Source organism: Phocoena phocoena, chromosome 10 (assembly GCF_963924675.1).
Source record: "Phocoena phocoena chromosome 10, mPhoPho1.1, whole genome shotgun sequence".
NCBI lineage: Eukaryota > Metazoa > Chordata > Mammalia > Artiodactyla > Phocoenidae > Phocoena > Phocoena phocoena.
This window is the reverse complement of record NC_089228.1, coordinates 43160920-43177517: the sequence shown is the minus strand read 5'-3', so window position 1 is coordinate 43177517 and position 16598 is coordinate 43160920. Positions and strand designations below refer to the sequence as shown.

Below are 16598 nucleotides of genomic sequence, written 5' to 3'. Positions count from 1 at the left end.
AGTCTCTGTCTTCTGAAGCTGGGCTGCTCAGGACTCGTGAGTCGGTGAACCAGGTGAAGCCCCGCCCTTGCCCACCTCAGGAACGTTTCTAGAAGGGAGAGTGGTTGCTCTAAATCTTGAAGGACTGCACTGAGTTCATCTCCTGGTTCTCAAATTTATGAGCTACTTGACCCCAGGCATGTTACTTAACCTCTCAGTGCCTCAGTTTCTGTACCTGTAAAATGGGGTTAATGATACTTTTCTCGTCGGGTTGTTGGACAGATTAAAAGAAACAATGTATGCAAAGCATTCTAGCCCAGCTCTTGGTACATAGTCAAGCCTCAAGAGATGGTGGCTGGTTGTTATCACAGTGAGAAGAGTCAGCATGTGGACAGGGAGGAAGTGGGAACAGCATGGGCAAAAGCCATGAGCCATGAAAGTGTGTTTGTGGGAATGTGTGTATTTGGCATGTGTGAAACTTCCTGTGGCCACACGGGCTGGAAGGGGTCTGGAGCTGTGGTGTCAAGGCCCACCCCAGCTTCCCCTGATCCCAGGTGCCTCCCAGAGCCGTGAGTCCCTGCAGAGCCTGCAGTGGGCCCGGCTGTTTCTGAGGCCCAGGCTGGTGGGTCATGCCTGGGAAACAGCGGAGTTGGCTGGAGGCATCAGGCTGGAGGTGTCCCCACTGGGATTCTGGGCGCAGTCAGAGCTGGCAGCCCAGAAGGGGGACCCTACAGGAGCAAGAGTCAGGAGGCAGGGAGCCCCTGCTGCCACAGGCTTTTTCCAGCCTAAACGTTGGGAACCCCTGATTCCCGCTGCTTCCCAGGTCTTCACAGGGATCTTCACAGCAGAGATGACCTTCAAGATCATCGCCCTGGACCCCTACTACTACTTCCAGCAGGGCTGGAACATCTTTGACAGCATCATCGTCGTCCTCAGCCTCATGGAGCTGGGCCTGTCCCGCATGGGCAACTTGTCGGTGCTTCGCTCCTTCCGCCTGGTACATGGCTGGGCCCGGCAGGGGGCGAGTGGGTGGGGGTCTGGGGTACTGAGCCACACCCCCTCCGAGGTCATCACTTAATCACCGCTACTGTGATCTTTCATGCCTTACCCAACAGCTGTTTGCTAGGTACCCCAGGGCTGGTGATGTGGGGGACACAGAGGTGGGCAAGACAGAGGGAGATAGCCCTCCCTCCAGAGGGGCAATTGGGGTGCCCATCCATCCTGACGATTTGCAAAGCCCTTTATGACTCACCATGCCCCCTTTGGTCCTCACAGGATCCCAGGAGAGGAGCTAGTATTACTACATTCCCATACCACACTCAGAGAGATGAAACGATTTCCCAAAGCCACATGGCAAGCAACAGGTGGAGTCAAGTCTGCTGAGGCTCTACCTCCTGGTTTTGGAATCGCATTTTTGAAACTTTAATGTGCACACAAATTGCCTGGGGATCTTGCGAAAGTGCAGATGTGGATTCGATAGGTCTCGGATGATGTCAAAGCTATGCGTCTGTGGACCATGCTTTGAGTTCAAAATGTCTAAGAGGTCCAGGCATGGGGCTAGAGGTAGGTCAGGGAAGGCTTTCTGGAGGAAGTGGCTTCACTTGGGGCTAGGCAGGCAGGCTGTTGGGGGCAAAATAGAAAGCCTAGGCTGTGGGTTTTAATTCCGACTCCACTGCCAAGAGCCAAGGGACCTAGACAACATACTCCACCTCTAAGGGTTGGCTTCTTCATCTGTCAAATGAGGTAATAATAGTGCCACCCTCATGTAGTTATTTGGAGTTCTGAATGAGCAGATCCATCCTAAACATAAGGCCTGGCACAGTGAATGTTCAGTAAATGCGAAACACCAGCTCCCTTTCTCTGTGATGACTGAGAGGAGGGAAAGATGGAGGTGACTGGGCAAGTCAGGGATGGTTTGAGCTCACCCAGAAGGATATCTGATGAGGAGGGTTCTGGAAGAGGGACATTCCATGATGGGGAATCTACTGGGTGGTTCCTGGAAGTGAGACCAAGGTGGATAGGAGGCTGGTGTGGGGACAGAGAGAAGGGGTGGGTTTGGGGGAGGACTCTGGAGCTGTTGACCTGACTCCCAGAGCAGGGCCCGATGAAGCTGCCCTCAGGCTGTGGAGAGAAGCAATAGTGTGTGCTCTTGCACAAACGAGGAGAAACAGGTGTCGGTGACCTTTAAGGGTGCCCTGGGTTCTCAGGCAGGAGCTGTCGGGGGTGAGGGTGTCTATGGGCAGTGGGAGCCAGAGCCCCTCACAAGGACCCCTCCCTCCCCAGCTTCGGGTCTTCAAGCTGGCGAAGTCCTGGCCCACCCTGAACACGCTCATCAAGATCATCGGGAACTCAGTGGGGGCACTGGGCAACCTGACGCTGGTGCTGGCCATCATCGTGTTCATCTTCGCTGTGGTGGGCATGCAGCTCTTTGGCAAGAACTACTCAGAGCTGAGGCACCGCATCAGCGACCCAGGTGTGCTGCCCCGCTGGCACATGATGGACTTCTTCCATGCCTTCCTCATCATCTTCCGCATCCTCTGTGGCGAGTGGATCGAGACCATGTGGGACTGCATGGAGGTGTCTGGGCAGTCTCTGTGCCTGCTGGTCTTCTTGCTTGTTATGGTCATTGGCAACCTCGTGGTAAGTTGGCCGGTGGCCTCACACACACTCACTCGCCTACCCATCCATTCATCTACCCAGCTACCCACCCACCCAGGCATCCATCTGTCCATTCACTTACGCTTCCTTCCATCCGTCCACTCCCTCACTCAGCCATCTATCAAACAATCCATCCACCCATCAATCTCTCATCCATCTATCGATTTACCCATCCATCCATCTACTCATTTACCCATCATTCCATCTATTTACTCACCCGTTCATTCATTCACCCATCTGTGCACCCACTTACCCATCCATCCATGTCTCATCAATCCCTCTATTACTTACCCATTCACTCTTTCATCTCTCTACTCATCCATACATCTACCTATCCAGCCATCGATCCACTCATCAATAACCCACCCACCAACTCACCTATCCACCTGTCCACCTTTTCATCGATCTGCCTACTCAGTTACCAATCTCCCTACCCATTTATGCACTCACTCACCCAGCCATTCATCCATCAACCTCCATCTACTCATTCACTTACCCAACCATTCATCTATCCATCAACCATCCATCCACCAACCCCCGTTCGCACACACGTGTGCACACCTGTTCATCCATCCATTTGCCTATCTGTCTACCCATCCATTCATTCACCCACCTATCCATCCATTCATTCATCCATCACTCATCTTTCCACTCACTCATCTATCCCTCCATTCATTCATCCACCTCTACATCCATCCGTCAACCCACTCATCATTCATCAGTCCCATCCATCTACTCATTTATCCATCCAGCTATCTACTCACTCACTCATTTAGCTATCCATTCACGCACATCACTCTTCATTTGCTCATTCTTCCATTTACCCATCTATTTACCTATTTATTCATTATGTATTCATTTTATATCCATTAATTAATTATTTTCTCCTCTCCTCATTGTTTTATTAGTTATTCACTGTCAGTGATTTGTCGCCTGGTTCAATTCAGCGTAACAAACATTTGTTGAGCTCCCACTGCACGCAGAATATTGTGCCAGATGCTTTTGGGCACACAGAGATGAATGTGGCTCTGACATTGCTCACCACCTTGAGAGAGTGAGGAGGTGGAGAGTTCAAACAGGCCTGAGATAACTCTCAAGCTGGTCAGAATGGTCAGAGCCATTAAGAGGGAGCCCGTGGGTGCTGAGCCCCTTCAGCTGGGGAAATCAAGGAAGGCTTCCTGGTGGAGGGGGTTTCCCGCTGACCTGATTGACAGGTGATGCTAGAGAGGGAAGAAGCAAGGTAAGCAAAGCACAGGCACAGGCAGGTAGTGGTGGTCCAGGTGAGGTGGGGCCCGAGAGAACCTTGTATGTCATCCTGAATAGCTGTGGTGAGAGTCCCTGCGGTCCTGTAATGAGAAGCCCAGGTCTTTGCTCCCATGGCCACCTGTCTGTCCCAGGGAAAGTGCATCTTGCCTTGTGTCTTTACAATGTGGGCAATTCTGGAGTTGAGAGAGATCAAAATCTAAATGCCAGAGAAGGAGCCTTCGGAAGAGGCAAGTTGGAGAGCGGTCAGTTGTTCAGGGAGAGGTCAGTGTCCACTGTGGACATGCAGCCACCTTCCTGGGTACACAGGGGGACCACACACGCTCCAACGTCACACCTGCAGTGTCTGGCTCCCACTGCCCATGGTGTGGGCAGCTCAGGCTCACAGAGGCTCATAGAGGGATTTTAGGTGATGTGAGTACTGTGGGCTGCAGATTCCAGAGCCCTTCTCCAGACCCGCCTGCTTTCTCCTCCCATGTGACTTAACCAGGCCAAGTTGGGGTCAGTCTTCCTCAGCCTCCATAGGTGGAGCCCAGAGAGGAAGCAGAGTGCACAGTGCCAGTGGATCCCAGCTCTTTGGAGGGCCCTGCAACCCCCCTCCCATCCCCTCAAACCTGCCGCCCCTCAGGGTGCCCCTCGCTCAGCCCCTGGCACAGCTCTGGGGCTGCCAGACTCTGTGTGTTCCAAGGAGGATGCGAGTACACAGAGCTTTTAGCCCAGGGCCAGGCTGAGCTGCCCTCACGCACACACAGCACGCACACACAGCCTGCGACACACACAGCCTGTGACTGGGGATGAGAAGATTAGAGGCTGCTGGAGGAGGGAAGCTAACGCAGCCCACGCGGCCCCCTCCCTGGCTGCCTCAGGAATTGGGCTGCTTCGGGGCGTGGGTGGAAGCAAGATTGTCATTGAAATGGGAAGTGATCATCAGGCAGGGGCTGGGGAGCAGCAGTGTGATTGACAGGGAAAGCACTGGAAGCAGCCGAACTTCTGAAGCCGGCGGCAGGGGAGGCCCTAGCGTCTTCTGTGGGTGGGCAAGGCTGCCCAGGCACCCCCTGCCCTGCCCCCAGCCTGGCCCCAGATGCCTGGAGGTCAGGGGATGTGAACCCAGGGTGGGCTACCAGGAGCTGAGGCAGGCCAGGCCTGGGCCAGTGTGGACAGAGGCCAGGAGCCTGGCCAGAGGTCAGTGTAGACAACAGCTCTGCAGCTCTGCATCACATCACATGCGTCACCCCTCCAGTGACGACATAAAAGAGACTGCCAGGTGTCAAAAGTGATCATCTCTCTGTGGAGATAGAACAGGAGAGCCTACTCCTTAACCTTTCCATACTGTCCACATGAATGTTAATGTTTAAAGCAAAGGCACGTTTCTGAGGCCTGGCACTCCAACCTTGCCCACTGCTTTCGCCAGAATTCTCACTCCCAGCTCGCTGACAAGCATGTCTCAGGGGCTTGTAAGAAGCCAGAGCAGGGACTCAGATAGGGTGTCCACCTTCACACACCACCCTGCTATAGAGGCCCCCATTCAACTGGACTCCCTTCTGGGAGTGGCTGCGGAGGGGAGACCCGAGCCCAAGGTGGGGAGCTTGTGTCTCTGTCCTGTTGGCCTGGTGATGCTCATGAGCCAGTCTGAACCCTGTGTGGAACGAGCCCACCACCATCTTCAACTACCCTCCCCAAGCCCAGTCCCTTGTCACTTGGTAAAAGTTCTCTTTTTTAACAAAAGCTAAAACTTCACACTTGCAGGGTGGTTTAACAACAAGCAGTAGTCCAGAACCATCCGAAGACAGAGAGATTTTTTCAAACCCCCCTTAGGGATGGACATAAAGTCCATAACCCCTAATAAATAACTTAAGTAAAGACTGTGTGTTCCGGCACCTCTGAAGCCTCAGCCCCAGGTCCCTCCACTCTATCCAAGTGTGTAATCCTGCACGCAGCACCCATCCAAGCACCCCTCACTGCCTGGACACAACTCTGTCTCAGTAGCTTGACCCTACAGTTAGTCCCAGGCGCCCAAGGGCTGCCACCTGGCCTCTTTTCCTGGCATCGCCCTCTCCTCTGCTCATTCTCCCATGTCCTTCACCTGGAAAGCATGGTCGGATCTGGGGAGAGTGGAGAGTGCTGCACAGCTGGAGCCCCAGATCTTTGAGTGGTGACCCAGCTTCAGTGGGGAACTCAGGGACATATCACTGCCCCTCCTTCACCAACAGATGCAGAGGCCTCTTCCCAGGAAAGCCCCAAGAGCAGATGGGTGATGGATGAATGAATGAATGGATGGGTGGGCCCTGCTGATCCCAGATTGGATCTCACTTCCCAGGGAGCAGCCCTGTGCTCACCCTGACCTCACTGCCCCCCATTACTCCCAAGACAGCAAGGCCCCATCTGCAGGCTTTGACATCACATGAACCCATGGTTCTCCCATTGAACCTGGGCCAACACCCAAGAAACCTGGGTTTGAACGCCCTCAATTCAGACTGTATCTGAGTCCTTGGGAGGAGGGATTGATTCTGGCAGTGAAATGCTGGAAGAAGGACCTCAGTTCTTCTTTGAAGAAAGGATTCAGCAAAGAGACCAAGATTGTGAAAAGATAAAAGCATTTATTAGAAGCAAAGTACATGTGGAAAAAACAAAATATCTGTGGAAGAAACAAAGTAAGTGTGGAAAAAACAAAGTATGTGTGGAAGAGCACACAGGCAAGCTCAGAGGGAGGGGCTTAGGTGGTTTCAATAGGGCCAGTTTTCCGGATTTATTTTCTGGCCCATCCTCTTCAGATCTGGTCCTGGTGTGGGCACGCATCTCTCAGTCAAGATGGATTCCAGCTGGCGTCTTCTCCCTCCTTTTGTCCTTCGCCTAGACTGAGGACCTTCTCTGAGCATGTGTCAGGCCAGGGAATCCATGAGAACGCACCCAATCAGGGCCCAATGCCCCCGCTGGTATCCCAACTGAAGCATCAGCAGGAGACCAGCTGCAGCTGCTCAGCCTGGGCCTATCGCCTACCTCAGGATGAGAACTTGTCTTTCCTTTTATAGCCAAACTGTCTATATTCAGGGGTATGGGGGGTTAGGATGAGAGCCTAGGGCCCAGGGTTTAAGCCTCGAGCTGTCTGCCTCTGGCAGTGCTCATCATAGCCCCGAGGCTGAGCACGCAGGGCACGGCATTATCTCCACAGGTCCTGAACCTCTTCCTGGCTTTGCTGCTCAGCTCCTTCAGTGCAGACAACCTCACAGCCCCTGACGAGGACGGGGAGATGAACAACCTCCAGCTGGCCCTGGCCCGCATCCAGCGGGGCCTGCGCTTCATCAAGCGGACCACCTGGGACTTCTGCTGTGGGCTTCTGCAGCGGCGGGCTCAGAAGCCTGCAGCCCTCGCCACCCAGGGCCAGCTGCCCGGCTGCACCACCACCTCCAGCCCCCCACCACCCTCAGAGACAGAGAAGGCGCTGCCAGCCCGCAAGGAGACACGGTTTGAGGAAGGCCAACGGCCGGGCCAGGGCACACCCGGGGATCCGGAGCCCGTGTGTGTGCCCATCGCCGTGGCCGAGTCAGACACGGATGACCAAGAGGAGGATGAGAACAGCCTGAGCACAGAGGAGGAGTCCAGCAAGCAGGTGAGCCCCATCCCCCATCCCAGCCCCGCACCGTGTGTGCAGCACCTACTGTCCAGGGGACCCAGCCTCACTCAGAGCATCTGCCCCAGCAGGTGTGGCCTGGAGGGAGAAGACAAGCCATCCCCCAAAAACCAGCCTCATGGAGGCATGCTGAAACCAGCTCTGAACCCTCTCTCCCCAGCCCAGCCCAGCCCAGGAGGGCATCTTGGGAGGGACTGCTGTCCATCATTCATCCCCTGGCTGGTCACGGGCAGCTAATTGTACAGAAAGGGAAACTGAAGCACAGCAAGAGAGAGAAGAGAGAGACTTGCTAGGAGTTCCTCATGCATCTAGGACAGAGCTAGGACACCTGGCCCCCAGACCCTGCCCTGACCTTGTCACCTCCAGGACTAACAAGGTGGAATGGCTTGGTGAGGGAGGAATGTAGCCTCCAGACCTCCCCACTGCCCCTTCCCCTCCTCCCAGGCCCAGAGCTAATTCTGAGATTTAAAAATAAGCATCCCTAAGATGGCAGGTGTCAGAGACAGCACTATCTTATCTCCCAACCTGTTATTTTTAACACTTAGGACTAGAGTCTGGACAAACGGAATGGTACCCCTCACCGCCACCCCAGCTCCCTCAGTTTTCTCATGGCCTGAGCTAGGCTTAGATGGCTTCTCCCTATAGGTCTCAGGTCAAACAGAGAGGACTGATTCTCTCTGTTTCGTTGGGCCCATCCTGGCCGCTTCCTCAGGGCCTGCACTGGGTAGGTCTGGCTGAGAAGAACAGCTGTTCCCTTGCATGGAATTTGATCTGAGGCTCCAGGCTTGATTCCACATCCTCCTGCCTCCCTGTGGTCCCAGAGGCCAGCTTCTGCCCTTTCAGTCGGGCTGCAGGACAGCCACAGTGTCGGTTGGGGGAGGGGGAGCGTTGGCGTTGCCAGGACCACAGCTTCCAATTAGCTCCAGGACGTTCCCAGCACAGGAGTGGAATTCCGCCTGCCCCTCCTTTTCCTCCTCCTTTCCTTCTCTTGAGCCTTTTGGCCCTGGCTCCCTGGGGCCAGTGTGTGTGTGTGTGTGTGTTTGTATGCGTGCGCGCATGTGCTCACACGTGCGAGCACGCAAGCAAGCTGGGGTGCCATGGGAACTCCTGGGAAAAGTCAGCATGTCCTTCCTAAGTAGAGTTGCCAGCATCTGGGAGCTGGGCATCATAGCCCAGCTGTACCCTTCAAGGAGTGGGAGGAGAGGGAGATTTGTCTAGCCTTAGGCCCTTTGCCCGAACCTATCAGGAGCCTCCTTCAGCCTCAGGACGCCCGAGGGAGGGGTCTTCAGTGAGATGAGACCTCATGAAGAGGGCAGGAGGCAGTGCCCCGCTGCATGGGCAGGGCCTGAAGCAGAGCCAGGGGTCCTAGAAATACTCCGACCTGGTAGCTCATGGGCTGCGGGGGGGTCTCTTCAGCAGGAATCCCAGCCTATGTCTGGCAGCCCAGAGGCCCTCCCGGAGCCCAGGTCCTGGAGCCAGGTGTCAGAGACCACCTCCTCTGGGGCCGAGGCCAGTACAGCTCAGGCAGACTTGCGGCAGCAGCGGAGAACAGAGGCCCCAGCCCCAGGGTGCAGTGAAGTAATGCACACCTTTGTCCCTGAAGCCGGTGGGGCACCGCTGCTGGGACTAGAGGCCGTGAGAGGCCCTGGGCACAGGCCTGCATTTGCTGCTGGGAACCACAGCCACCGTCACAGCCAGCGTGGGAGACCCGTCTGCGGAGCGGGGCATGGGCAGCCCTGTCCTGTTAGGGGAGACACGGCTTGGGGCCCAGAGCCATGGGGAAATTCTGGAAGCAGCCCCTCAGGACCACGATGCAGAACTAACCCCAAACTTGTGCTTGTCACCCCCTCCTCACTCGGTTCCTGTGCTTTGCTCCTGTCGGCACGTTTGTCCTGTGAATCAGCCCATCCCAGGGGGCGGTGGGAGCTCTGAGAACAAGTTCTTGGCACACAAGCCACCAGCTGCTTCTCACCTGGAGAAAAGCAGAGGCAGCAAACACAAGGCCTGCCGGAGGGCTTTGGAGCACAAAGGGTTTTAATTTGAATTTGCTACCAACATTTAAAACCCAGAAGCTTTTGTGGAAAAAAATCTGCATTTCTGGCTTCTCTTGGAAAAAAAAAAGTTGCAAGAAGAGCCGCCCTGCTGGAGACGAGTGGTAACCGCCGCCTCCTCCTTGACACCGGCTGGAGCGCTCCGGTTTGCCAGTTCCCACCTGCCTGCCCTCATTCCATCACCTACCTGGCCCTGTAAACATTTGAGTTTGCAACCCCTGAGCTAACTGGACTGTGGCACAGCTGACTACACCCCACCCTGGCTCTGCCGAGCACCAAGGAAGATGGAGGTCATATGTTCAGAGGCAGCACTCAGGGGCCCTTGAACTGCTGCCTGACCTCGGTCCTCATCCCGGCAGCTGTGACTTGCTCCAACAGGGTATTTCTCCTTTGCCTTGTTCCTTACGTGAGATGGGCCCATTGGTGGCTTTGTGATCATGGCCAGTTTGTAAGCACGAGGGCCTGGTGGAATCATCATCCTGACTGTACAGGTCACACTTCTCCCCCTGGAGAGTCTGACACACCAAGCCTTGTGGGAACAGGAAGACATAGGAGGAGCAGAAGGTCACGGACGGAAGAGGCTCCCGTACTAGAACGTTGACCTTTGAATGAGTTTTGTAACTTCATCACCTCTTCAAATCAGGTCACGGTGGGAACGAGGGAGAACGAGGTAGGCTGGGGCTTTCCTGGGAGAAGGACACCTCATCCCATCTGCAGCGGGATTCTGAGAACTTGTCCTCCCACGTGACAGCTCCAGTGTCCGAAAAGAAAAGCTGCATGAAGACCTCTGACTGTGCCTCTCCCAGCTCGGTGCCGCTCAATGAAGCTGGGAGAAGGACATGACCCTCAAAGCCACGGGAGACCACCCTGCACCCAGGAGCACTGTCTGCATTCTCACCAGGATCCAGCCCTTCCTTATCGCAAACCTCAAGGTTAAAGAGGACTTTGAGACAGCGGTGGAGTGAATAGTGGAAGGAAGGGAAAAGAAGGCAACTTTGAGAGCAGAGGCTGCCCAAGAACTCAAACCAGCTCGTCCCTAAGTGGAGTGGAGCTTGAGTGGCATGAGGCTGGCCAGTTGTGTCGGGGAATGTAGACGTGACCTGAAGCAAATGAAGGCTGCCCTTCCTTTACAGAACCCCCTTCCCCACCATACTTATCATTAAGGTGGGCTCCTAGAAGCAGAGCTGGAGCCTGGCTTCCTGTGCTAATGTTTCGTTGAGGGAGTACCCTCAGGAGAGACCCATAAGGAAGTGAGAGAAGCAGGATGAGGCAAAAGAAGCAGCTCCAGATGGCATGCGGGCTGGATTCCAGCCTCAGCTTGGTGTCCTCCATATCAGTCAGTCACTAGGCGTCAGCCACCCCTGGCTTCGATGTAACCACCAAGCCATTTCCAGGGATTGCAGGTCCCTGGCTAAAGACACTTTTCTGGAGAAGGGGCTGGCTAAACAGTATTCATGGCAGCTGGAGATGGGTGCACTGGCCCAAAGAGGGGAAGTGGGCAGAACTACAACACCCCTATACACTGGCACCCCACATGTGACACACACAGACACTCATAAGGGCACCTGCACACACCTCTCTATAATCAAGTTATGCGGGATCAGGGCAGCAGAACCCTGCACAGCCGGGCAGGAAAGCTTCCAGCACCTTCTCACTCTTGTTCCAGGCTCTGTGCATCACACCAGCACCCACATGAATTGAGTGAGAAATGTGGGCTGGGTTGTTGGCCTGTTCTTTGCATGTCTGACCTGCTACCTGTGCGTGCCCATGATCCTGGCTCTGACTCTGTTCTGGGTGTGGCATGCCTGTTTCCTCTGTGTGTGCCGAGCTGCCACTATGTGTCCGTGTCCCAGTGTGTGTCCCTGTTGCACCCCATGTCTGTTTTACTTCCACCTGGATGCCTTCCCCATTCCCAGGGTTTTCCCAGAACCCTTCCCCGACCCCCTGTACCCTGCCCTAGACACCAGTAGACCAGAATCACAAACTCAGGAGCCCTAAGGTCCAGGCTAGGTGACCTTCATGGCAGGTTCCCATCCACCCAGGCTCAGATTCCCCAGGTGTGCAATGGAGGATAGTCTGGGCACCTCCACTCTGGGAGCCCCAGGCTCCCCCAGACTCTGGGCCTGAGGCTGGAGGCTGCTACACAGCCCACACTCATGCCCTCATCCACCCTACCCCACGGTCCTGCCCACAGACACACGAGAACAGTTACTCTGAGGGGAGCACAGCAGACATGACCAACACTGTTGACCTCCTGGAGCAGATCCCCGACCTCGGAGAGGACGTCAAGGATCCAGAGGACTGCTTCACTAAAGGTACTGCCCTGGGTGGGCCTCTGGCCCAGCCTCAGCCCTGCCCACCGGGGCAGGAGGACCTGCAGCTCCTGGGGTAGTGGGCCATGTCGCACTCCACTCTGATCTGGGTGCCTGCCATTTTTCCCCCATTCTTCGAGACCCTGGGGGCCCCTCCACCTGCCTGTGACATGAGTCATGGCAAGTGTGCCGGTGACGTGCTGGGCTGGGCCTCTGTGGATCGGCTGCGTGTGTGGGACGGTAGCATGACCAGGTGTCCCCACAGCGGCAAGGACTGGATCTAATTCCCCCTGTTCCCTCAGGCCCTGGCACGGCACCTGGCATATAGTGGGCCCTCTGTAAATATTCAAGGTGGGTGTGGCATGTGGCTGTGCTGGTGATTGGCATCTAGAGCTTTTATGAATCCATGGTATATTCGGAGGGCCGCTGGGGATAAAATGAAGGTTTGCCCTCCATGTGGCACATCATTTGGGGCTATCAGTGAGGAGTCTGCCCTTCTTAAGGCTCAGAAACTGCAAACGTGGAGAAAGACCAGGGACACAGCACCCCAGGGGGTTCTGGTACATTCCCCCAGGGGGAGAGTTTCCTAGATGAGCACAGGGCAAGCTGGAGCTCATCCCAACCCCAGCCTTGCCCCTGCCCAGAACTGCCAGGCCCTTCCTCTACTTACTGGTTGCCTAGTCCATCCAGCTTATCCACAGGGTACCTGCTGAGTGTGGGCTCCTGAGGGCGGCACTCAAAGTCACCCCTCCCTGCCACCCACCCCCTGCCGTGGCCCCACCCACCATGTTACCCAGTTCATTACCCATCACTGTAACCTCTTTCAGTCATTCTTTCAACCATTCAACTTTCTGCCATCAGATGTGGGCATTTGCAGGCCCTGGACTGGGTCTGACTCCTCTCCCTCCCCCAAAGGCTGTGTCCAGCGCTGTCCCTGCTGCACCGTGGACACCACGCAGGCCCCAGGGAAGGTCTGGTGGAGGCTGCGTAAGACCTGCTACCACATTGTGGAGCACAGCTGGTTCGAGACGTTCATCATCTTCATGATCCTGCTCAGCAGTGGAGCGCTGGTACCCTCCTGGGGATTGGGCAGGGAGGTATGGAGGAGGAGGGGAGGTAGAGAAAGGAGATCTCCAGCTGGAAAACCAGGTCAGAAACTGGGGCGGAGCCTCTGTTGAAAATGCATTCCCCCAGGGCCCCAGATCAGGACCAACTCATAAACTGTCAACACCCACAGCACATATGGAGGTCAGAGCAGAAAGGGCTCACAGAGGTCATCTCTCCAGGCCTCCTTGTTCCACAAAGGGAAGTGATTTGCCCAGATCACAGTGCACAGCTGGCATAGGTCGCAGGTCACCAGTCACCTACACCCAAGCCCTGGTGATACACCCACCTGCACACAGCGTCAGACACTCCGTCAGACTGGTTCAATGCAATTAACAATGCAGGCTGATATTACACTGGTAGCTCCACTCATTCCATGTCTTCTAGGGCTAGAGGCCAAGCTATGTAGTTCACGCATTATCACATTTAATCCCCATAGCAACCCTTTGTAGAAACATTAAGTAACTCACCCAAAGCCCCACCACTTACAAGCAGCAGATGTGGCATTTGAGCCAAGAGAGTCAGATTCCGAGTCCTTTGTCTTGACTTTCCATTTGTTCAATGGGTCTTTACTAAGCTCTCCTTGTATCTACTGGTCCTGTGAGCCGTGGAGGAGCAATAGGAGGAAGAGACTCTGGCTCTGGCCTCAGGGGCTCCCAGTCTAGTTGGAGAAATCAGATTCAGCAGGTTTGAGATAGTCAGATATCAGCTCGAGAGAGAGTTGAGTAAGAATGGAGTAGATGACTCAGGGTGATGGGAGGTCAGGGGGAACTGGAGCAATCAGGAAGACTCCCTGGAGGAAGCTGATGGAACTGGACTATGGAAAATAGGGAGGTTTGGTGAGGCCGGGAGGAGCAGTGAGGCACTCCAGGGATGCCCTATCTGGTTCCCAAGTACCTTACTCATCTCTCAGAGCCCTTCTAGGAGATGGAACAGCCCTGGAGAGGGTTGTGAAAGGTGCTGGTGGGCAGAGAGAAGGGTGATCAGAACAAACAGAAACTTTCCTAGCCCAGAGGGAGCAAGCACCTGATATTGTTGAGGAGTTTAGAACCCCATGGGTGAGCAACTAACAAGGAATGCTTTGGACTATAGAGAGGGAGAGGGCCACTCTGATCCCAGGCTGTTTGCCTCCAGCACATGCTGCCTCCTGTCGGGGCAGGCCATGGGGAGACATTGCAGCTATCACTTCTAAACCTCTGGGCCTCCCATCCCACCCTGTACTGCCCTGCCCCTGTTCCAGAGTGGGCCTGGAGCCATGGCTTGCAGGCTACATGCTGTTTTACCATCAGCAGCTAGAGCCAAATCTCTGTAGGCTTCAGAGAAGGAGGATTTGACAATATGTTAACGAGTTTTGTTTTTAAACAGCCACAAACAAGGGCAGCCAGAGCCATTTAGTCTGGGCTGTGGAGGAAAAGCTCAGTCTAGCATAAGTGAGGAGGAGTTTTGGCAAGTGAATGGTGAATCTCATCAGGGTAGAGAGCCAAGCACTGTAAAAAAAAAAAAAAAAAACACACACATCAATGATATACAGAGAAAAAGAAGTCAGAGTGTGTTATTTAAAGTTATAAACTTGTTTAACAGAAAGCAGAGTATGTATCACTTTGAAATTGCTGAAGGGAAAAATTTTTTAAGAACACAGAGAATTTACAGCAAAAGATAGGGGGAAAAAAGGAACAAGGAAGCATTAAATCAGGAAACAATATGGCAAAGGCAAGATCAAGCATGTGTTTTAATAATAAATGTAACTGGATAAAATTCATCTTTTAAAAGAAAAGGACTCTAAATGGACTGAAGAAAAATATCTTCAGCTATGTGTTCTCAAATGACAAATCTGAAACACTGTGACTCAGAAATAGTAAAAGGAAATAAGATATAGCAGACAAATGCAAACAATGACAACAAAAATCAGAGTGGTTTTGTTTGTTAATGTTAAACAATGTTGAATTCAAGGTAAAAATTGAGATAAAACAAAGAGGGTCCAACCTATAATAAAAATACAACTATTATGAATATATTTGCTTGGGATTTCATAGCACTTATACAAAGCAAAATCAGAGAAAAAGTGGCAACAGTGCAGTAGTACAGTGAGATTTTACCACACTTCTATTAGCGCTTGACAAATCAAGTAGAAAGAACAAGACAATGAGATATGTAAGAAATATGTATAGTTAATAAATTTGATCTAACATAATAAAAATAATAGCTAACACTTAAATAGTACTGACTATGTACCAGGCCCTATTGTAACATTTTACAAACATTAATACATTTAATTCTCATAATAACCCTGTGAAATAGGCACTGTTTTACAGATAAGAAGACTGCTAAGTGTAGCAGAAATAGAAAGATTAAAAACAAACCCTTAAAAATGTAAAAGTTATTCTTAAACTTCGGATCAAACAGAAAATAGTTTCATGGTGGGTTCATGGGTGTTCATTATATTAATAAGTAAGCAAATAAATAGAGACTATTCATGGACTAAAGATGACAGTGTGTCATAAATCAAAGATTACAGTTCAACCAGTTTTGTCCACATGAAATCTAGAAAAATAAGAACGGAAAAATAGAGGTATAGAAAAAACTTCAACTTGGGAGAGGGGGAAAGAAACTAGAAAATAACAATATCAGTAATACTGCATGTGGGATGCAGCCAAAGCTGTAATGAGTAAAATTAATAGACTTAACCATTTTCATTATTAAATAGAAAGAATAAATTCATTAACTCAAGAAATTAGAAATACAACAACAAATTATTCTTAAAGAAAGCAAAGGAGGGACTTCCCTGGTGGTGCAGTGGTTAAGAAACTGCCTGCCAATGCAAGGGACACGGGTTCGAGCCCTGGTCCAGGAAGATCCCACATGCCATGGAGCAACGAAGCCCGTGCACCACAACTACTGAGCCTGTGCTCTAGAACCCCTGAGCCACAACTACTGAAGCCCACGTGCCTAGAGCCTGTGCTCAGCAACAGAGAAGCCACCACAGTGAGAGGCCTGCGCACCACAAGAGTAGCCCCCAGCTCACCGCAACTAGAGAAAACCCCTCGTGCAGCAGTGAAGACCCAACACAGCCAAAAATAAATAAATAAACAAATGTAAAAAAAATTTTTTAATAAAGCAAGGGAATAATTAATAAAATAAAAACACAAATTAATGAATTAGAAAATAAATAGTAAATCTGATAAAATTTCCAAAGCTGATTCCTTCAAAAATTAAAACAATCAAATAAACCACTAGGTCTAATCTCTTACATCTCCAAGAGTGGATTCTTTCATATTTTCAAGGAAGAAAATAATTTCAATCCTATTTAAAATCTTCTAGGGTATGAAGAAAGATGGAAAATCTACAAATTCTTTTTATGAAAGCTAAATAGTGCTGATTTTTAAAACCTTAAGTATACCAGAAGTAAAACCACAGACCAGTTTTCGTACTCCATACTAGTGAATAGTGATGCAAAATTCTTAAAATACATGCAAATAGGATCCAGTAAAATATTTGAAAGACTAAATGAGTCATAGCTAGGTATATCCTAAAAAGTCAGAACGATGCCCTACTAGGAAATCTATTTGTATGAGTCAGACAAAGAAAAACCATATAACTGTCTCA

The 16598-nt window shown here is 52.2% G+C and overlaps 1 protein-coding gene across 7 annotated transcripts in view; it reads left to right on the top strand.

The window, feature by feature from the left end:
* SCN5A (sodium voltage-gated channel alpha subunit 5) overlaps window positions 1–16598 on the top strand; it is an 85850-nt gene that overhangs the window by 42646 nt on the left and 26606 nt on the right. For 3 of the 7 annotated variants that reach the window (XM_065886111.1, XM_065886107.1, XM_065886104.1), the window contains exons 14-19: window positions 803–976; window positions 2263–2619; window positions 7070–7507; window positions 8945–9106; window positions 11774–11894; window positions 12807–12961. In XM_065886111.1, the coding sequence (XP_065742183.1) occupies window positions 803–976; window positions 2263–2619; window positions 7070–7507; window positions 8945–9106; window positions 11774–11894; window positions 12807–12961 (1407 nt within the window). The remainder of the gene's footprint in view (window positions 1–802; window positions 977–2262; window positions 2620–7069; window positions 7508–8944; window positions 9107–11773; window positions 11895–12806; window positions 12962–16598) is intronic. The other 4 variants (XM_065886106.1, XM_065886108.1, XM_065886109.1 and 1 more) reach the window with 2 other exon arrangements.